The sequence below is a fragment of the Serinus canaria genome, chromosome 6 (genome assembly GCF_022539315.1).
Source record: "Serinus canaria isolate serCan28SL12 chromosome 6, serCan2020, whole genome shotgun sequence".
NCBI classification, from domain to species: domain Eukaryota; kingdom Metazoa; phylum Chordata; class Aves; order Passeriformes; family Fringillidae; genus Serinus; species Serinus canaria.
In genome coordinates, this window is record NC_066320.1 from 9,012,854 (window position 1) to 9,036,265 (window position 23,412).

General features: G+C 36.9%; 1 protein-coding gene across 5 annotated transcripts in view; it reads left to right on the plus strand.

The window, feature by feature from the left end:
• PARG (poly(ADP-ribose) glycohydrolase) overlaps positions 1-23,412 on the plus strand; it is a 59,926-nt gene that overhangs the window by 7,741 nt on the left and 28,773 nt on the right. For all 5 annotated transcript variants that reach the window (XR_007777921.1, XM_050976440.1, XM_050976441.1 and 2 more), the window contains 5 exons: positions 360-482; positions 1,186-1,269; positions 2,348-2,422; positions 17,342-17,434; positions 19,557-19,714. Coding sequence is in view for 4 of the 5 variants with exons in the window: in XM_050976440.1 (XP_050832397.1) it covers positions 360-482; positions 1,186-1,269; positions 2,348-2,422; positions 17,342-17,434; positions 19,557-19,714 (533 nt within the window). In the remaining variant the exon portion in view is untranslated. The remainder of the gene's footprint in view (positions 1-359; positions 483-1,185; positions 1,270-2,347; positions 2,423-17,341; positions 17,435-19,556; positions 19,715-23,412) is intronic.

Genomic DNA, 23,412 nt, shown 5'->3' on the forward strand with positions numbered 1-23,412 from the left:
CTATGGCTACATTTGTAACTACCTTTTGAAAATACTTTGATGAAAATATGTAGATACCTAAATTGATGAACGAGGAAATCTTTAGCTGGTGTTTGGAGATGTAGTAAGTAATTGAATATATTGCTTTATTTGACTGTGTTAAGATGGCATCCTTTTCAACAAGTATAATGTAAGATTAACAGGTGGATTTTTTTTTCTCAGTAGCTATCATGTAGTCAGTTTGTAGCTTTCCCCTTTCCAAAAAGGATGGCTGTAGATGAGAGTTTTTTAAACTGTGTTTTTGCTTACTTTTTATTTCTTCCACTTAAAAACTTGAAAGTAGAATCTGATTTTTTTTCCCCGGTCCTTCTGTGTTCCAGGTAGATCTTCTGAGGGAAGGAGACGTACCTAAACCTTTTCCAACTCACTACAAAGATTTGTGGGACAACAAGCATGTTAAAATGCCCTGCTCAGAGCAAAATTTATACCCTGTAGAGGATGAGGTAAGATTAAGTATTTAAAGTTGTGTGATCAAATAAGTTTCTTTCCACATAGATGAGTTTTCAGTTTACTGCATTTGCTCAATTGTCAGACTGACTATGGAATTAGAAAATCAGATCTGGAAAACTGGATTTTGGGTCATGATGCTTCAGACAGAGCAGAAGACTTTTTTATTTCCTGGTAATTATTTTACTTAGCCAATGATTTGATGATATTTATATTTCTATACTTATATGGAGTTTAAACTTGAACTTCTTATAAATAATACATTTATTTACTTATATGTTATCTATTATGTGTGTGTGAAGCAATTTGCACTTTCAACAGATGTGAATGAATTTGTAAGCACAGTTTGATTATAATATTCTGTCATGTATTGCTGATAGTGAGATCTGACTGTTTTCTGCTAAAACAATTGCAGAGGTTAGCCTTGCATACTTTGTTGGTCTGGTATTTCTTGTCACTGCTTGAGACTTAAACATACCCACTGAAATATTTCTGACTAGGGTGAATGTAATCAGCAAGTGTGTCCTGTAGTAGAAACTTGATAGTGATTATTGATACTCAACTCAGAAACAAAGAATTCTTATAGCCTCTATTAAATATGCTTAGTCTTTTCACTTACTAATTTTACAAATGACAGTAAATCTGTCTTTATGTTTTGAATAATTTAATTTGACTTTGTTTTGGGCTTTTACTTTAAAGAATGGAGATAGAACTGCTGGAAGTCGATGGGAACTAATCCAAACTGCCTTACTTAACAAATTTACCTGCTCACATGATTTGAAGGTAAGCCTGTCAGTTTGAAATCAAGTCTATATGCATATAAATACATTCAGGTTGTCTGTGTACTACCAGTGATTCTGGCTTGGTTCTATTTGTTTATTAACTTTGAAAAAATCTCTGCTGTTCAAGGGATTTCTTAAGAATGAAGGTTCTTAATGAGTACTAAGTGTTACCAGTGAATTTGTTCAGATTATTTAAATGAATTGCCATTTTAAGGTCTACACACAAAACTGTGTTTTTCTAGCAGTATATACTAGTCTGTGGTAAGCATAGCATGAGAGTTTTGTGTAGCCAGATGGTTGGGGATGCACAGGTGAGAGTTGGAAATAGTAACTCTTCGCATCAGTTCACTCCACTGAAATCACAGTTCAAACTGCTGAGAAAAATCTGTAGATTTTAGAGACTAATGCTCTTGATAACTTTTACAGTTGTGTTGGCATAAAGTCTTACAGTAACATGAATATTGATTTGGAGCAGCTTAGAGTTGCTATTATGTTTGGTTATACTTGAAAGGCAGAGAAGGAGAAGGATGCAAAAGCTATAGATAAACTTTAAATGAACAAATAGATCTTCCCCAGAAACTGAGGAGACTTCCCTTGATGGTTTTTTTATTTGGGGTTTTTTTTCTTGTGAATTTTTAAGGGTGGTGTTGTTGTAAAGGGTCTATTTAGTTTGCTGTGGTTCTGATTTTTTAAGTTTCTAAACTGGTACAGCTTCTGCTATATTGCTTTTGTATCTTAAATAAGTTTTATTGGGACTGTTAACAAGAGCAAGCGTGGGATGGGGAACATTTATGTTGTTTTTTGGGAGATATGCCTTTTCTTATTTTGTGTTAGGAGAAAAAGCCCCATAGACTGAAGCTTATTCATTGCTAAAGCCAAATCAGAGATTTTCAAGGATTTTGACCAAGGTATCAAGGATTTTCTCTATATTAATAGAGCAAATTAAGTGTTCTGGATTTTGGTAGGCTCTGTGGCAGGTTTTAGCCACCAGATGGTGCTGCTCCTTCAACAAGGAAATTTCCTAAAATGGTTTTACTTCCATTAATAATTAGCTCTGTTTTGTTGTGCTTCTTCCTTAGGAGGCCATATTGAGGTACAATGTTGCTTATTCCAAGAAATGGGACTTCACAGCTCTTACTGACTTCTGTGAGAAGGTAAAACAAGTTGATTTAAAATAGGAAGAAAAGTAATATGAAAGTGACTATTTCGCCTATACGTCTCAATGCTTTTGACTTTATTTCCATTTTCAAGTGTAAATGTTTCCAGTTGTCAGATATCTAAGTGAGCAGCTATTTAGCTGGTAATTTCAGCTGAAGCAATAATTATAGATTATAAACGGACTCTATTTTAAATTTTATACATGTAATTTGGGTTATTCAGTAATATCTAAGCTTCCTCAAGTTAAGGTGAGAAATGCCCTTTTCCTGTTTTACTACAACCAGATTTATTAAGAAATCACATTAATATTTCCATTGCAATGTTATTTTGTTTTAAAAAGTGTTGCTGGTTTTTGTTTTTCTTTTTTTGTAAAACTTTAATGTTATATTGCAGTGGTGTTTGTATAGACCCTGCTTTGCTGGTATAGCAGGAAAATTTTGCTGTTTGGTGAGATGGGGAAACTGTAGAGCCTTTAAAAGACTGGGATGGGTTTCATAGTTTCAAGTATTAGGTATTAGTACTTTCATGGGGAGGATGGAGAAGAGAATTGAATAGTAGGCCTCAAATACAAGTTGGACTAATATTAATGTACATCCTGATTGACAGTTAGAAACTATGTTAATTAAAGCAAAATGAAAGGTTAAATGAGATGCAGTAGAAATTGTTGTATTTTTCTTCAGTACTTCAGATGTACTTCTAAAACACACAAACTTGTTTTCTTGGGAGGTGCTTGCTAAGTTCTTTTAAGACTCAGTGGAAACTAAATTTGATTTGAAGTGAATTTTGTTTGTTATGTATGTGAATATGTCTGCTGATGCCATGTGATCAGAGGAACTGTTCTGTTCTCTCTGTTGCCTATCTCCATTGCATGTGGGAACTGCTCTTTCACAGAATGAACTTTCATTTGCAGCACAGTATTATTACTGCTGACAAAAGGCACCTCTAAAAATCCCAGTGGTATCATACTTGCAAGCCATGAGAGCTGCTGTGCTCACCCATCTTGCAGATTTAGTGCTCCCCCCTCTCATCCCTGGGGTCACTGACATGGCTCCATGGTAGAGACTGTGGACAGTCAGTGCCTGCTCCTATTGACTCTCCTGCTAAGCAAAATTAACTTGGCCTGTTCAGTTCACTCATGTGTTACTGAAGTATGCATACTTAAATTAGAATGTTTTAAAGTATGAGTGCTATTCAGTTAAAAATCTGACTCAGGAATGTAACAGATTTACATCATATTGCTACAAGCACAACTGAGCTTGTCCTGATGTGTTCATAATGTGTGCATTTGGGATTTTGGAAACTCTGGGTGATTAAATTCAGAGATCATCAGCCAGAGAGCGTAAGTAATATCAGCTGTCTCCAGAGGAGAGGGAATAATAGAGAAATAAACTGGGGATTAAGCATCAATCTTTCATGAGGATGAAAAGGAAATTTCTGTATCCTGAGAATGATGATTTATGAAGGTGGATGAAGGGTGGAGATCTGTTTCATACACAGATATTTGGCCAGGTTAAAAGAGTGTGCAGCAGAATTTTAAATAAGAAACAGTGAAGAGCTTGTGACAGAGTCGCCTCCTGTAGACTACAGGAGCAAAAGCAAGCCCTGGCTTGCTTTGTTGAATCTATTGAGTTTACAGGACATGTGGAGGGGATAGATTTTGCAGAGAAATGCTTGAATTTTTCCATTATTAAGGGATGTGTGAACTTTCCAAGTTTTGTAAATAAACAAGGCATCTACTTTCAAAGAATGCTTGCAGTCTAAGTGAGCAGTTCTTGTGTGAAAATTGACATCCTCTGTGGAAATGACCTAAATATACTGGCTGTAGTGAGCTGTAGTGCTTTTGAATTTATTGTATCTATGAGTTAATGATCCTTAAGGGCTTACCACTAGCCTGTGTATTTTCTGGTTTATCCTATGATTTTGAGGGTACAGAGAAGCTGTTTCAGGTTTGCCCAGCCAAGGTTGAGGGGGTTGGTTAAAAGGAAAGCTGGTGTGAGTAATCAGCCTAAAGGGAGTGGCCGCAGCTCAACAGAAGGAGATGTGGTCACACATATGTATCTTAAAAGGAGAAGATTAAAACAGAGTGTGTGAGTCAGATATGTATTTATATCATTGGTCACTATTGATTTCCAGTGCCTGCTTAACCAAGGATTTTGTAGTCTGATTTAGAAGGGAGCTATGTCTGTAAATCTAGTGGTGTCTGTTTTGAGGATTATTCAGATATTACTTCAATAGGTCTGTGTTTGGTTATAAAGTGCCTTTCGTTTTTTTATCTTCTGCTTATGGGCACAGCTCATCTTATCTATTAATCTCTTAAATACTGTCATAGAAGTCTTGCTACCTACTTTACCTAGCCCCTTGCAAGTTATACTATCAAAATATGCATTATTTTTAAACACTGCTTTGTAAGATTCAAGTCAATTTTCTTAGGATAACAATAATTACCAGTTTATTTGGCTTAGGTTTACTTTCCCTTAAGATGAAAACACTCTCAGCTTTCTTAACTAATAGGAAATAAATATCACGTATGTGAGCCAAGATTATTTTTGGAACAAAACAGCCTGCAAGTTCTGTGGTTTGGTCAAAGTGTTGTCAGAAGAGGGAGCCCTCACACTTTCCAAAGGATTCTCTTCAATGTCAGTTAATGTGTGGAAGTATAATTTCTGTTTGTACAATGAGGTAAATTGGGATGTTTGGATTCCTTTCTGTTTCTTTTGACAATATCATAAAACTTGTCTATAGAACATAGAACTTGTTCATAGAACAGTGTATGTAAATTACTTGGTGGCTGTTTACTTCAGATATCTGACTCTTTTACTGTTCTCTGCAGGATTTCCACAGTGTTGTATTAATTTGTTTTGCCATCTGTGTTTTGATATTGGCATACATGCTTAGAATTTCTTCGAGTTATTACTTAGCGGATGAAAATTATTAGCACTAGTATTTTTCTTTGTACGTGCAAAATTCTTGTCACTTGGAAGTCATCCTTGCATCTGTTTTCCCAGAACTTACCTAGTAGCCAGAAAAGAGTAAGCAACAAGCAGAAAAGAAAATGTGAGGAAACTACTATGTTTGGAGCTGTACTGGAACCCACAATGTGTTATAGATGAGCTTTATTTCTGGGAGTGATGATGGGTATTAATTACATGCTTTTGCTCAACGGTGCTATGTACTATGGTAGTTTTTATTTCTCTTCTAGATTTGCCATTCTACTTCCAGGCAAAACCAAGTTATTTTCCTTTTTTCCAAGTGCATGAAATAAAAAGTCTGGTTAGATAACTCAGGACTTATGCCTTAGACTAGTCTGTGACAACAGCAACTTTATCTAAAGGGAATAGTAGGGCTCTATCATGTAAGAGAATCACATGGTCTGCTGCTTTAGATTGGGCCTCCTTGTGCTGGACATGCTTTGGTTTTATTATATTGCTTTAAAGTCTCTTAGAGCTTAAGCGTAATTCTTGTCAATGAACTCTTCCTCTTATTGCTTGCCTCTGTCCTGCCTTTTCAGGAACAGAGGAGTGTTTAAATCTAAAAATGGCATAAGGCAAAGATTGAGTTTAGGTAAATTTGTGTGGCATAGGCAGTGATTGTCTCTGATCTGCTGCATCTGGTCTGACAAATGGATCACAATACCTCTTACAGGTTCAATACAGTGGATCCATAACTATATTTTGTTTGTCTGGAGTCTTTGGTCATTTTGTTGGAAAGTTTAGGAAGTCGAGAAGATACAGGGAGAGGAGTCAGGAGTGATGCAAAGGTATGTAATAGTTTCCATATGAGAAATGTCTAAATAAGTTAGGATCATTTCACCTTATCATCTTAGTTAAGGGACATGAGTAATGGGTGTAACAGTGCTGTCCAAAAGAATTGTAAGAGAGGGTGAAGAGGAAATGACTGTCCATTCTTCTAGCACAGCAGTTAAGGGACACCAGATGAGTGTTTTTAGCAGGTAAGGGTTTCAACACCAGACAAAAATAGTTATTGAGATACTGAATGCTGTGGAACCCCTTTGTCAGGGGAGGTAGAGGATGCTATGGCCTTACATCAGGTATTGAAGGAATTTGGAGAAATTGCTGTTAGAAAGATCTCATTGACACCCACAGAGGGCTCTGGGAATTTCTGATACTGATTACTGCAAATGAGAAAGTGCTGCTGATTACCTGTGCTTCTTGCTGTTAGACATTCCTAGGAATCCTTTGCTGCTGTGCTTTCATTCTACTGTTGTTCTGTTGTACATGGAACTGTTGTCCATTTTTGCATTCTTGTGGCTTGGGTGAATTGATGCTGAGAGTTGAGACAAGTGGCCTTGTCATGCAGGGTCTGTCACTGCGTAGTGTGCAATATGAGATGTTGCTGACAGAAAGGTATGGCGTCTATACAATACACTTCTCTAAGAGGGAAAAATACTAAAGGTCATTGCTGTTTTAAATGCTTGAATTACTTAAGGCACTTATGCCTTTCAAATTTTGCTTTTCCAGGCTCTCTTTAAACCCTTGGTGCCTACTTGACTCAAGTAGGAATTCTTAGAGGGGGTATGCTATCAGTATTTTTACAAAGACACTCTCCACTGTGTAATAGTCAATTTCCAACTGTTAGATTTGGTTCTAGTATAGAGAAAACTGTGTCTGTGTCTGCAGTGCCTGTGTATGGATGCCTTGTGGTCTTTTTGTCTTTTGGGAAAGCTGTTGAAGCCAATCAGTCTATTTAATGGCCAGTAATTGCATATTTGCTGTTGATTCCCATGCAAATTCAGCATTCAGGAAATCCTTTTATATTACAAAAGAAGCTGTATAACTTTTACCTTTAGATTTTGCTATGAGATTAAAAGAAAAATGATAGTGATGTCTAAAAAGACCAGTCTCTTCCCTTCTTTATACTTTATTACAGAGAAGAACCTTCAGCATGAGGGAAGAATTTACCAGACTACTTTCTCTGTCCTCCTCTTTCTCCTTTTCCAGTCAAGCATGAGGTCACTGGCTTTAGCCTGAAAACTGACTGATAGCAGTTGGGGTTTTTTTGTCAGCTTATTCTAAAATCTGATAAAAAGCCATGTAGCAAGAAAACAAACTCAGACGTCAAACTGAAGGAATATTTTGCTATTTTTCTGCGCCCTTTAAAAATAGTTGTCTTAGAAATAGAGTTGTAATTAGTTTTGATACAAGATTAGAAAAGGAGTTCCATTTCTCACTTCTTTCCACTAAAACTTACATGATGGGTGCTCCTGCATGCTGAATCCTTTTAGAAGTCCAGTACAGCTGGCATGTGAGACTTTGTTACCATCTGCTTTTATATGCCGGTCTCTGTAAGTTTTGAGAACTTCACTTAATGCCTTTTTAAAATTTTCCATAGATGTAATTTAAAACCACATAAACTAAGTAATAAGATAAATATGTAAAGAAATTGATCTATAAATACAGCTCTTTCTATTTTTCACTAATACCACACATCCATATTATATCTGTTTTGATCTTCCAAACGTCTGGTTTCCTTTCCTTGCAAAATTGAAGTTAACTCTTGTCCTGGAAATTGGTTTTTGCTTTCACAAATTCTTGCCATTTTAATTTCAGCCTAGCAGTATTTATATTGGTGTATGCACACACACTTTCTAAAATACCACTTCTTCTACTGCAGGTGTTGTGTGCAGATTTGAGAATATAAGAGAATATTCTGAAAGTGAGGAGTGATGGAGCTTGTTACAATGAGTCTTGTTAGTCAAGCCTTTGTACTTAGGAATAATTAGAGTAAATAGAAGAACACAAATGTATTTCACTGGAACACCTAGCACATGTGTGTTGCTGATTGTGGTGCAAACCTGTAAAACCTGGGATAATATCTACAGACTGTGCTTAGTGTAGTTTTTGGCCAAAGTGTAATTTCTCATTTAAATGTATGCTACTACCTAGCATACTAGCATGTTTGGGCTGAATTTGCTACTTTCAGAAAATGTCAGCTACAAGTAACTGAGTTACAATAGAGCATACTAAATGATAGAGAACTGAGCAAAAAAAATCAGACATGCAAATATTGGCAGTAGTATTCTCTCTAAGAAGAATTGGTTGCATTTTGAGATAACTGAATAAAATTAAGAACTCTCTTGTCAATTAAATACTCTACTTCAATTGCAGAAGCCACAGAACCACACAGTCTTTTGTGGGTGTATTGTCTTACCTTTAATAACCTCAGAATTAACATAAGAAAATTTTCAAATTACCTGGGTAATTTTGGAAATTATGGTTCCATTTTTTACTGTTTTTTCAAACTTTGATCTAAAAAATGACTATAAATCCAACATGTGAAGATGATGCAAATGCAATATAGTTTAATTGGATTGTGGTTGAGCTCTGGATTTTCATTCATTTGAAAAAGACCAAACACAGAACACAGCTACAGTTAAGTATGTGCATATCTTGGGAAATCTTAAGGTTCTAATAGGGTTTCACCCCACTCCTGTCTCCTTGTGGGTCTTATGAACCATGACAGTCGTTCCTGTTTGTTTTGTTGTTCGAATGACCTGCTTGAAAAAGTGATTGCTGTAATCAGTGAAACTGGAATAGAAGGAATTTTGAAGTACGAAATTGTTCTGGTGACTGGGTTTTTGATAAATCATTTTTATAATTGTCTGGACAGTACTAACAGAAGTGAGCATTGTATAGAGATGTCAGCACTACAAATGTAGGCTTTTAAGCAAGAAACAGAATGTCCCAAGGCTAAAAATAGCCTATCCATTGCTCCTTGTTGGATTTTACTTTAGTCCAGATGTTTTCAAGCAATTTTCATTACATCAGATTACCTTTCTAAAATCTAAACTGAAAAGGTCTTTTGAGTGTGCCATGAAGGGTTTTCTTTTCACAGCAGCAGAAAGGAATTTATTCCCATATTGAACAAAAGGTGAGCTTTTCTGTGGTGGGGGGAATATGCATCTTGTACACATTCAAAACATTAGAAACTAAGCATTGTAGAGGAGAAAGAGCACTGAATTACAGGCTTATTCTTAGTTTTCTGTACTGTCTTGGCAGAACAGTTGAGTATTTTTTAAGTGGTGTTTTGTAAGCACTGTCACAATGACTGTTGAGTTGGAATTATCAGGGAAGGGATAGCTGCACATAGCAGGTGCAGAGATATAATTATGCTGTGTCCCAAGTGCTTGTGGATACTCAGTGCTTCAATAAAGATCTATGTAAAGACACATTCTGAGTGTCTCTTTCGTAGTTTTTCACTATATTGAGAATTTTCCTCTTCGAAAAACAAAAGAAAAAACCCCTAAAAAAAACCCTAAAATTCTGGGTTTCAAGGCTGAAAATTCTGGGTTTCAAGGCTGCCTTCTGATATTTGCTTTGTTTTGTTTTGGGGTCAGAGGGTTTTTGAATAGATTTATTCCACTGGATTATGTGTAAGTCATCATTTATCTGTGCTCGCCTATGTGTCCCAAATGACTAAGAGAAGTTTCTTCTTGTTGTGGCGGGGCTTTCCTTAGCTGCTTAGTGCTTTTGGATTTTTAAAAAAAAATATTTGTAATGTTTTGAGCAGTACATGTAGGTGGAGAAGTGAAAAAGAGGCATTGCTGTTTTTTACAATGACTATGAAGTATAAATTAAGTGTAGCTATATTCTTGGATTTTTTTTCTCCTTCCTTTTCATCTGAAAAACTGAATTTGCTTATATGGCTTCCTTGAAGAGTTTGTTACTGCTGTCATGCATTCTTTAAAGAGCAGGTTTACAAAGGTGGCAAGGTGTGTACCCTCAGGATGGTCTGAGGGTCTTATTTGGCCAATAAACTAGTAATTACTGGATATTTTTCCTTAATTATTGGTCATATTGACCCTGTGTAATACTGACAGTCAAGCAAAAATGGCCTATAGATTGGTTAAAATCTGCAGTGGTATAATTTTGCCCTTACTAGATCCTTTTTTTTTTCCTCTTCTCCCTATGCTTGACTGTTTTTGTTTTAGTTTGGTTTTTTGGCATGTTAAAGAAAATACAGTTTTTATAAGGGCAAGAGCCATGTTGTCTCATGAAGCTTTTTATGCCAAGGTTTCAAAAGTGGTTGCAGAATTTTTTTAGTATCTGAAGGCTTTCAAATGCTTCTACACTGTTTTTAAAAAATGTTTTGTAAACCATAGGATTAGTAAATATTTTCCCCTGTTACTGTATTCAGAGAGATAAAAGTTTTGAATAAGCCTGGAAACAGATCACTTTCAAGGGGAACTTGTATCAGGCAGGTGAAAGGTACTTTATCTTCCTCACATGTTACAGCTCTTCTGTAAAGACAAGATCATTGTCCTCACCACTGCTCTACTTCCCTAGAGTAACTTGAAAGTACTTAGAAAGTGATATTTGACTTTTCATCCCAGAACTCTGCCACTGCTTTGGAAATGGCTGTGATGCTTCTAGCCATGACAGAATCATTCTGCAGCAGCATAGAGGTAGAAGCTAGGGTAGAGAAAATTACTGAGGTTAGATTTCCAGTTCCTTGCAAGTATAAAGTGGGCTTCTAAAACCATTAAGAGGAGATTGAAAAATAACACACATTCTTCTCTCAGATTTTATTTAGAATGTTTAAAAGCTTTGAGAACAAAGCAGCAGTTGTTAAGGATGATACACCTAAGAGATTATTCCAGAGTTGGATTGGCAGAAGACACGAATGAGCCTCTGGGGGGAAGAAAATTAAACATAACCAAATTAACCTTTGCCTTGTAAGCTGTCTTCTTTTTCCCTTTTGGACTGTCAGTTTGTGGTTTTGATAAATGTCAGAAGCATTCTTGTTCTCAAATAAGATTCTTCTCTGCATAATCCAGTGTTACGGTTTCTTTCTTCTTTCCTCCAAAGATTACTTTGTCCTTCCTTTTGTTTCTAATCAGACAAGTGCTCAATAAATGGGATGGATTTGACAGCTGAGTGTGTTTCCTACTGAATTAGTTTTGTAGGGGAACTGGAAGAGGCTGATGAGAGTATTCTTTCCTGCAGTTTTGGAAATTCATTGACATGATTAAATGGGAGCTAGAATGCACGCACACCACACTCTCCACCCCACATTTCTTCTATGTTTCAGTCTTGTTAATACGTACAGTATTTGACATTATGATGAGTCAATTTGACAGAGGCATGTGAGTTACTGGGCTGCAGCCTGGTGTCTCTGTCTGGGTGTGAGTATACTGATAATTCTTGCACAATGTCTTTAAGTGGAATTGATCTCCTCCCTGTGCAGAAAGAAAGGTTTTGTAGAGAGTACTGCATAGTGAAGCTTGTTTTGGGGATTTAATTTAAATAGATTAGTTTTCAAAGTCACTTGATAAGAACTTGTATGGGCCTTTTTGTTGTTTGTGTGTTTGTTTGTTCAGTTGTTTTTTCCCCAGCTCTTCCAAATATCAGATTGAGAAAGTCTGCTCTTAGGTTTCTGTAATGTTTAAAGGCACCTATGACAAGGATTAGAGGAAGAAAGGGAGTACAGATTGCCAGTGTGAGGTTGGTTCCTTTTAGGTGAAGATCTTCAATGTCATAACCAGCTTCTTTGTTGTTTTATTGGCACTGCAGTGTTCTAGTAATGGATTTAGACTTCCCCATGTTTAAGTGTTAAACAGTATGTGAAAAGCAGGGGACTTCTGGATGAGACAGGAGAACAGGGAAATAAGTACAGGCTGCTCTGGAAGGAAGAGAGATTGAAGACAGTGCAATAAAGGAGCAGCCACATGTTGTGATTGTTTGAGCACACTCAGGTGTTTAAATGCCTCAAAATTCTGGAACCATTTATGTTGATAAGGACCCTGAAGTTCATAGAATCCAGCATTAACACAGCACTGCCAGATCCACCACAGAACCATGCTCCTAAGCACCACATCCACACATTTTTAAAGTACCTCCAAGGACAATGTTTTCCAGCTTTGAAGTATTTAATGTGCCTCAAAGTATCCTATAAAATAGAAATAGATATTTTATTTGAGACAAACTGAAGATAGTGAAGAAGGAAAAAGAAAAAAAAACTATTCCTGAAATTAGGAAAATGAACCTACTGTAAACAGAGCACATACAAGTTATTTGGTTTGTCCAATTGTTTAGTTCAGCATTATCACCTCTAACCATATGATATCTTACATTAAAATAATTTGCAAACTTGTTACTGGAAAGTTCACTGTGGTAACTGTAGATGGTTCAAATCACTGACAGCATGAGGCATTATGGCAGCTATGAAGGAAAAAGAAGGTCAAAATCCATTATAATTAGGAAGTAAAAGATACACAGTCTGAAGGAAGCACTCTGGTTTTCCTCTTCATCCTTAAGAACATGATTCAATTGGTCCTTGTCCTGCCACAGAAGTTAATATGGGCATATAAAACCTAACAAATTGAAAGCATTAAGCCACTGCTGTCTTAGCATGCTGGCTGCCTGTTGGCATGATGGCTGTGCCTTCCCATATGATAAATGGAGCTGTCCAAATTTGTGTACCCTACGTGCAGTGTGTTTGCTTTGATGAGCTGTCAGATTTAGATTTAAACTCTCTACCATCACTATCACCCCATGCTACCTCAGATCCTTCTTATTAGGCTGTCAGGGATATTCGTCCGCTGCGTTTTGGAGGACTGGTTTATAGTGACAAGAGGCCATTACTTACAGCCATGTTTAGTCAGGCCCTTTGCTGCAGGATAAATGTTCATTTTGCTAAATTGCAATGCAGGTTTGGCCAAGAGCTCATACCTCTGCTACGGCTCACTGAGCCATTTGCATCTTAGGAATTGGAGCCCTAAGTCCTGTTCATTTAATCAGTCACTCCAGTGAAAATAGTGATGGAGTTGCCAAATTATTTCTTTGGTAAAAAGCAAGTCATGCTTTGCAACTCTGATTCCATATACTTTTCCCTCAGGGTGTAACCCCTGCATGTATTTAATTCCTATGTATTTTGCATGGCTGGAGCACTGATAAAGTCAACACTCTATTTATGCTTTTGTTTCAAATACTCAAGGAAGCTGCGAAGGACAGTAGTGCATAATAAGGAAAGGAGAAACGGATCAATTGTTTAAAACCAAAATTGCTATGATACTTAAATGTATTTTCCTTTATGAAAACTTGCTGACAACCATTTCACATTTTAGAATTCCTTAAGTTAGAAAACAAATGTTAGTTCCTTATAAATGGAAACTCAGTCTTTTCTCTTAATATTTGCAGAGTTGTAGCCTTGAAAAACTTGTACACAATTATAAGAACATTAATGAATTTATACAGACATTCCTGTACTAGCAGATTTACTTCCAAGTGAGGTGCTTGTTTTAGCAACTTCATTCTGACTAGAACATTCAGCGAGAAGAGTTGCAACCAAGATCTGCCTTTGTAGCCCTTTGACAAGGGTCATGACTAATTCTTTTTCATTTAACACCCACTCTGCACACATCTAATAATGCATGACATTTTGGTAGGCTGCTTCAACTTATTACTGCATGGGCAGAGTACCCCCACCTCCAGATGATTTTTCTGCAGAATCAGCAAGATGAAGGATCTCAGGAAATTGTCAGATGAACATGGGAATTGATGAAACGTGGTGTGTGGGGGTCTTTGCATGTGTTTGAATGGATAGAATGAACACATTCCTCTTTCAGCAGAATCAAATATGTAGAATGTGCAATGTCACTCTAAATATGCTAGATTTTACATCAGTGGAAGTCACTGCTTCCTGAAGAGAGTTGCCTTCTAAATAAATCTCACCTCAGTTCTGTGACCAGGTGTTTTCTCTGCTGATGCTTGGTTCTTCAGGTTGGCATTTGCATCGTGGGATGTCTGTCAGATGTGGCTGTGTTGTCAGCACTCCATGTCCTGGAATTCTTTTACTTTCCATGACTGAGTGTTCCTTTTTTGCTGCTTTCAAAGCCTGAAAAGACTGTCACAGGTAACCGAAGGCTCTGTGTTGCACTCAGCATAGCTGAGAATATGCAGTGACAGTGGGTCGCTGCACAGTGGTGGGTCTACAAGGCTGCACGTGTGATGGTGTGCTGGGTGAGGGACAAAAGAGGCTGTGAGGGCCAAGCAGCCTCTTGCTTGTTTTGCAGGTGTTATTTTCCATAGAAACCTCAAAGGAATGTGACCTGTACAGGGAGGTGTCTGGGCAGACAGGGTAAACTTTAGTTACATGGATGTGCCCATTTGATCGAGAACAGTGCTGAATTAGGAGTTTATTGACAAGGTCTGTGAACTCACAATGATCATATATTTGAAGCTGTAAAGTCCTCATGGCACCCAAAACTCTTTTAAAAATTCACTTCATTCACATGTAAGAATAATCAGAAGTCAAGGAGGACACTTTTGGGCAGTAACACCTCTAAATGTAGACCTTTTTCATGTTGACCTTTTCCTTTCTGTGGAGATCTAGAAAAATTCATGTGTGGAAATACTATAGAAAAGAAAGCATACTCTGATACATCATTAGGAAGGTAAGAAGAAAGAAAAGTTGGATTTCAGAGTAGAAGTGACCTTTATAGTTAAGTATTCTGCATCAGAGCTGAGCTGTGCAATTGCTGGCCTGCCTCTGTTTTGGGAAGAAATTGTCTCACACTATTATTATGTTGTTTTCAAAGAAGCATAAAGAAAAGGTTGAAGTCTTGACAGCTCTGACAAAGTCCGGTGCCATAATGTGTCATCAGATAAGTGATACTGTATAGTCTGTGGCAGTCAGCAAAGCACAGCAGCCACTATTTATTTGTCAGCTTTAAAAGAGAGGAAGTGTTACCCGAAGGGAAGAGAAGATCAGAATTTGACAGCCTGCTAGACATCTGAGGTTAAATGTCAATTTTTGAATAGCTGTAACTTACATATTCATTTTATGGGTTGAGAGCTGAAATTCAGGATTTTAAATGCTCATTTGGTTACTTTATGGCACTTAAAAACATTGTGCCTAAGAACAGAGCGAAGTTTCCTGTAGAGCAGATAATGTTAAAGGTTAGGTCAGTTTTCAGGGTTTGACTTATGCTGTGTAAATATGTAGGTGCATATGCAGCCAGCAACAGGAGAAAGAGATGCATCTGGCTCATTTCCCATCTTAAAAATAAAGTTTACTTTCAGAAGTACTTTGTTTATTACGTGGATTCTTCCTCATATCAAGTTATTTTCATGTTTCCTGGGCTTGTTGGTATTTGTAAGTTCTTCTTTAATTTTAAAACTTTTTATTAAACTCTCATTTTTATGCCTCCACAAGCAGCATACATAATGCATAGATAGAAACTGTCTAGGTCTTGGTGTTGTTATATTTTCCCCCTTTCCCCAAACAGAAGTTGTTTGTGCTTTGAGCATTTGTTTGTGTTTTGGTTTTCAACTTCCCCTTATCCTTTTATATTATTACTTGGAGCAGGAGACAACAGAGCCAAGATATTTGTCTGGTTATTTTAATGATCTTGGAAGATCAGAAGTTGCTGCAGTTACCTCCAAACAATATTTTCAGTGTTTTTGAGGATCAGTGTGTATTGATTCAAAGGCACCAACCATATTTTCCTTCTCTAAAGAATTGCCAGTGTATTTTTTATATTCTGAAGCTTATGTGAAACTTTGCATAGAAATATGAATTGCAAAGCTCTGATAATATGACTAAAAAGATCTGTTCCTGTGATTAGTCTTAAGTGTTGTAGAGATTAAAGTTGCCAATACCTTCATTCTATCTGCAACTGGTTTTGTGCAAAACTGGTAGCAAATCAATTTTTTAAATGTTACTTGAAAAATAATGTATAGTTTTAAAGCCACCACTTCAGAATTATGGGGATTTTAGTCTAGAAACTGGTAGAAAGTATTAGTCTCAAATACAGATTCCCTGCAGGGGAAGGATGGAGACAGACAACTGAGCTGTGGCCTTTGTCTTCTGTTCCCCAGCTGTAGTGCAAGGTGTGTGTTCTCTTCTCTCTGCTTTTTGCCTTGAATGCAGCATGCAAATCTAACAGCCACTGACATCTGATGCCTGTATCCACAGATAAAGAGAAAACCTTCCACATCATAGGAATGTGCTTTTCTCTACATCTCCCTTCAGCCTATTCATTCAGCAGACTGTGAGAGTTTTGAGGCTTTTGTGCTGCTTCACGTATTGCAACTGTGCCACTTATTGTTGCATTTCTTTTTATAACCTCTTACCCTAGCCTTTCTTAGAAGAGCATTGCCCACCTTAAAGAATTTTTTGCATCTTTGAAAAATAGGTGTGTGATATCTGTGGGTGGGTTCCTGGACTCGTGAAGTGTGCCTGTGCCCATTTGTTTTCAGTGTTGTCAATTCGGGTCTCCCCTTCTCAGAAAGTATGTTAGAAGAGAGGGTGAGGCAGCTGAAATGGTTGTAGTGTCAGGTGTCTTACAGGAAGAGACAGAAAAGACTGCAACTTCAGCCTGTGGGGCCTGGCAGGCTGCACCTGTTTTGTAACAGTGGCTGGAATTCTTGAGGGAACATGGTGAGGATGGATGGCAGAAAATGCCCAGGATTGCATCCTCTTGCATAAGATTTCTGTTGCTGCTGCAGAGGCCCCCTGATCTGAGCCAGGAGTGCATTTTATCTGTCCTTTATAGGAGAATGTCACAGGTACTTGTCTTGGACTATGACCTGAATATGAAATTTGAGTAAATTATTCCAGTATTTCTGTGGTTAGGAAATGATTTTTTCAGATGAAAACTTGGTTCATTGCCTTGGAAAGAATAAAATGATAACTTACTCAAGCTTTCTTTAAAGGGCATTTGGTGACATGTTTTCTTAATTGCAACTTTTGAGACTTGTGTATCTCAGTCAGTGCATTATTGCAAGGTAAATTCAGTGAGGCACTGCTGTGAAAGTCTTACAGATTTGGAATGAAGCTAAGAGGACCTGTTTTTTTCTTGTTTCTTTTGCATAGGTCCTGTTTTCACAAACTTCTAATTCAGTCGTTATTTCTGAGGTAAAAAGCTTTTTTTTCCTTCTCTCTTTTTTTAACAGGTTCTTGAAGATGCAGAGGCTCAACATCTGTTCCAGTCCATTCTTCCTGATATGGTCAAGCTGGCACTCTGTCTCCCTAATATCTGCACCCAGGTAAGCAAACCCAGCTAGGAAGTGCTCTGTGGCAGAGCACTTCTCTGCAAACTGCAGCTGATGGCTAAGGTCAAAACATCAGGGTCACATTATGTTCTTAATAAAAGCTGTAATTTTTGTGTTGAAGGCAAATGAGACCTAAGGAGCAGAATGGACAATACACATCTGCAATTATGTAATAGAATGCAAAAACAAGTAAATCTCACTGTCATAGTTTTAGCCTGAACTTAAATAACCCTTTCCTTTCTATGTTGCTTCTTGCATTTCTTAAATGAAATGACCACACAACAAATCAGGTTGTAAAATCAACCTTAGAAACTGGAAGAATTGAATAATCTGATTCAATATTTTATTTCAATGCAATCTAATTTTTTATTTTAGTTTTTTTTTTTTTGATCTTAGAAGTGGTATTTTTATAAAGCTTTCATTTACTTGGGAACAGACTTTATTCTGTTTAGAGCTTGCACACATACAAACCTTAACTAATTCTGTATTAATGCTATGGGATTTAGTAAGGAGCAAAGCTGACAAAAGTGAGTGGGGCTGCTCAAGTGAGTGAGGATGTATGGTAGGTAATGTAATAGCAGGGTGACAACAATTTGTAAACTTCTTTGTTACTATTTTCTGAATTTATTCTGTAGGGAATAAGCAGAAAAAAATCTTTCCCTACTTTTTTATGCTGCAAGAGTCCTGAAGTATATACATAACCTCAAGCTATGAATATTACTTACCTTTTTTTTTTTGCTGGTAACTCAATGAGGGAAGTTGTTTGAAAATGCTATGAAGTTTCTGAACACCAGTCAAGCACAAGACTTGCAAGACTGTTAGAGGTCATGTACTGCTAGGCAATGTAAATTGTGAAGATCTCTGTCAGACTCATTTTTTTGGCTAGACATAAAGATAAATTTGTTCCAATATAATACTAGCCAAAATATTCTGGTTTTATAGGTTTGTAGAACTTAATAGAGTGAGCTTCTCAGGCTTTTTTCCTCCTCTAGCTGTGTGACTACAGACATCATAATAAAGCTTGTTAATTAAATAGCCAGAAGACAGAATGAGATTCAGTGAATGTGAATGTAGTAGTTATAAGAATGAAGGAATACTTGTTTATTTTCTGGAGTAAACAGGGCTGGGTATTCAGCAGTCTAAATCAGCAGCAGTTTCTGTATTCACAACTAGAAGGATGAAAAAGTAGCTGTGCTGGTGCTAGGCTAATGATGATGGCTGAGAATTTTGGAAGCAGGTGAAAACTGCGTTCTCTTTCTCCTGTCAAGTGGGTTTATCATAATGGTTACTGGACTCAGCAGTCAGAATGATGTGCCCCTGCCATGCTCCATGTTAACACATAATTAAAAAAATAAAATGCCATGAATGTTGTAAGCCAAAGCTCAAAATTAGAAGGCTAATGCCTGATAAAATGAAAGATGTATAATGCTTCAAGCTGGGGAGTTCTTTCTTCCCTCTGGCCATTTATTTCTTTTTATATTAAGGAAACACTGACGAGAGTAAAATAAAACTTCAAACTGAAGACCAAAGTGAAGCTGAGCTTTTTGTTCATTCTAATTATAAAAGATTGAATAATCACACTTTCTACAAATACCATCAGTGTTACTTCTTCAAGTAGAATGGAAAAAAATTCAAAGCAAGTCAGAGTTATGATCTGTAGCATGACTTCCTTGTTTCTTTATAAAGTCCAAAGCAAGCTTATTGTAGCTGAAAGCATTCCTTGAGGGGTCTTAACTATACAGCTATTGAAAGTGGATTTTTATTTCAGTTTTTAACATTGCCCAGGATTTGCAACATCCCATCTATTTTTTCCCCTCTGCATTCCTGATGGTTCTGTTTGATAAGTTGTGCTTTCGTGATCTTCTTATTATTGATTAGAAATCTGCAGTTTGCCAGGCAAGCCCTTTCTGAATTGTCTTGAATAAACTGTTCTTGACTTTAACAGTGCTGCTGATTAAAGGCTTTACCAATGGCCTAAATTACTCTTGCTCCAATATAACAAATATAATTTTGTACTTCTGTTTTTTCTTTCAAAAAGGGTAAGCTAATTATTCTTCTCTCTCCTTCGCTCCTTTCTCCCCTGCCCCTTCCTCCCCCTCATTTCTTTTGTTGGTAGCCAATACCACTGCTGAAACAAAAGATGAATCACTCCATCACAATGTCCCAGGAGCAGATCTCCAGCTTTCTGGCCAATGCTTTTTTCTGTACTTTTCCACGTCGCAATGCGAAGATGAAGTCTGAGTATTCCAGTTATCCAGACATTAACTTCAACAGGTATGGCACTCAGCAGTAAATGAGCCTGATAACCTGCCATAGAAATATTATTGTCCCTTAGGGGAGAAACTCATTTGTTTCATGTTTCTGTCACTAAATTCACTAGTTTGCTTTTTGTCTTTTTTTCCTTATTACCTCTAAGGGAAAGAAAACTGTGCATCTACATAAGAAAGGATTTTGTGCACAGGAAGATATGATCAATATTTCAAATTTTCTTTTGTGCATGAGCATGTACAGACACACTCTTGCTCTGGCATAATTAGATTGATACAATTCCCTGCCTCCTCATAAGCCAATCATCTGCAAATGGTGTATCTTAGTTGTGCTTCTGTGTGTATATAAATTAAAGATTGGTGTTTCCCCAGCCACGTTTCTGTTGACTCCTGTGTCATCAGTGGTGATCTGCACATTAAGTCATATCAATAGGACTTCATTCTTCAGCATCCATACCATTATTTTAAGGCAGGTGTAGAACTGCATGTTAAAATTAACTTTTTTCTTTTTGCTGCAAGTTAGTCTAAGAAGACCACAATAAGAATTTGCTTAAAGATACTCTGATGTCTAAGCAAGCATTTATTCTTTTTTCTTAGTGCTAACTTACAAACAGATTTGATTATAAATTTTTCTTCACATCTTTTTTATAAATTAAATATGCTTATCTCAATTTTAATAGTGGGAAGTAGATGGAGGCATTTTCTGTTGCAGAATATTGTGGTTCACATGGACTTGTAGATTAGAAATATAGGTTCATCGTTTTTTGGCACTTGCATACAAGTGTAGATCAACCTTAAGTTTATTAGGCTGAAGCTTGGATAGGTTATTGATCTAGAATTTTTCTTATTCCTCACTGTTATCAGATGTAGTGTATGTGCTGTGACAGCTGAGATGAAATACAAAAACCGTGCTGCCTGTGATCCAGCACACTTAGCTGCATGTATTACGAGAGCTGTATTGGACTAGGACTTCTCAGAATAAATTGTCAGGCATGCCAATGCACTAATGATGGTTTTGGTTGCTGCTGCCTTTAAGGGCTGTCACAGACATATTGTGTATTTCAGAGGAGAGACCAGGGTCACTGTCTGGGTGGTTATCCCAAGAGTGCAGTGGGTTACAGAAGTGTGGGTGGACATTATCATGCTGTACAATTCAATGAATTTTTCTACCAGTAGTTCTTAAGAACAAGTCAATGAAAAGTACCATTGATGCATTAAAAATACTGATGTTCAGAGCATTGAAAGAGGACAGTGAAAGGTCTGGAAGGAGTTTTTTTTGACTGCACACTTCTAGCTGTATTTTGTGGTATTTTTAAAGAACTTTAAGCTACTGGTTTTTGTTGTAATTTAAACATTTTATAAACCAAGCAGTTAAATTTTGCGAGTTGGGTAATTTCTTACCAGCTATAGAATAAAATGATGTTAAAAAGCTGGAGTGAATTCATATGCTCCTCTATGATAATTGCAGAGCAATGTAAGGTGATAGTATTAGAGTGCACTACTTGTGGTTGACGCAGGGCATAATACTGCAAACTACTTCTAAATAAAAAACTTTGGCAAATTATTAGGTAAATATTTTCCTGCCATGGACTCAAAGAATGACCAGTATAAAATATTAAGCATTCAGAATTTTCTGCTCTGTTCCAGTCAGTCCAGCATTGTTTTCTGACTTGGCTGCCTGGTGATATCATGGTACGGTCCCACAATGTTATTTAGAAGGGGAATAGAGCAGACAACCTTCAGGCCTTCCTTTTGCATTATGCACAAGACAATTCCCCAGCTTCAAGTCACATTGGGGAGAATGCCATTTTTATTTCAATATTGTTGCCAAACTGGAGAAAAAATGGGAAGCTAATGTCCTCTGGTTATTAAGGATTAAAAGTGTCTCTTCCTCAGTGTTTGCCAATTTATGCATTTGTCAGATAAGTGCAGTTTCTTTTTCCATTCCTTTTTTTACTTAACCATTTGTTGCACCAGATCCACACTTCTACACCCCCTATTTTGAATTTGATAATAAGCAGATTAGTGAAGTAGAATACAAAGTGTGGCAGGCAGTGGATAAAATTTGAGAAAATGTGTTGGTGAGAGTGGGAGACTGGTAGGATAAAAGCAAAAGGGAGAGAGTACTACAAGACTGTACAGTTTTCTGCTACTGTATATAACCTGACTTAGTTAAAATCTGAAATGAGAGGGGAGAAGGAGGACAGATAGTGTCTTATGGTTTTTTTTCCTTCCTGTCAACCCTGTATTTTCCTGCCCTGCAAAGTTATTCTTTAGTAGCAAGGACAGAGTGAACAGTCATGTTTTCAGCTATTGTTTCAGACTTGTAAAGATGACAGGATTTGGTTCACTGCAGTGTGTGTTTTCAGTTTCTTAAGAAAGGCATTTTGGGAAGCTGGATGTACTCAAAAGGCAGGAGGCAATGACTGAAGTTAAATATTTGTGACTTTTTTTCCTGCTTATAAAAATGTTTTGATGTAAAGGCTTTGGAGGCTGCTGCTCTGGTCTGTCTGCTTAGGGATGGGTATAACAGATTGTTCACAAATCAACCTTTTGTCCCCACAGTATTATGGTCTGTTGCTTTTTTCAGACTTAGTTCTTTCCTCATCATAATTCATTTGCTATGTGACTGTGAATGAATGACTTTGTTCTTAAGGTATCAAAAATAATCTGCTGTTGTTCCCTAATAAAGCCAAACTACTGAGTGCATGGATGCTAGCATTTGAGGGGCTTTTCTTTGGAAAAGGTGATGTTCCTCCATTCCTTTATCCATGACCTGTCTACATTTATACAAAAGGCTCCCACTCTGCCCCTCAAATCTCTGAAACTGAAAAACTGAAATGTGCAACTTCTAAGCTAGAAACACAATTGTGTAAATTTTCTTGTGTTTTTGTTTTTACACTGCAGTCTTTTGTCAGGTCACTTTATGCAGACTTAATCATTAGTACCTTTTTATACACTATAAAATAGTTATGATTTTTACATTTAAATGCTGATATGTTCCTTTTTTCCTCCCAGTCTTCTCCCTGCTTTAGGTTTTTGTGTGCTGTTAACTATCATATTGTAAGTTCTACCCCTACTCCTCCCAAGGTACAAATCTGTTTGACAAAACAAGACAGTCACTGCAAGATAGTTTAAAATGTAAAACTCATAGAGACATAAGTGCAGCTGATTGTGAGGAAGGCTGTTGTATGTGTTAGGATTAGCACACATCATCTATGCTTTACTTCTCTCCTGCTGTTAGTCTTGCCAAATGAGAGGAGAATCAATGTAGCCATTCCTCTTTTGACACAGAAGCACTTGGTTTAATGGTGTGTTGACACTGACTGTCCATTTTGATTCCTTATCTTGCTACAGACTGAAAGTCACCTGTGTATAATTAAATACTCAGTAATTTAATTGAATTCTTCCATTTTTTGCTTGGCAGGGATGAGCCTATTATGAGTCTTAAGTCATTAATAAAAATAATTAATTTCAAATATAGTTGATAAAAAGGAATTCATTAGAACTTTATTATTTATGAATTTGAGTAGGTAGAATGACATCCATTCAGTCGCCAAACATTAGATCTTACTAAATAGCATAAAATATTGCTTCTGTTCAAAATATCAAGCTGAATTTAGAGTGCTCAGTTTTTCTTTTTAAAAACACTACTATAATATATGTGATGACATTAGATTGGGCAGCTTTATTCCAAAATAACCC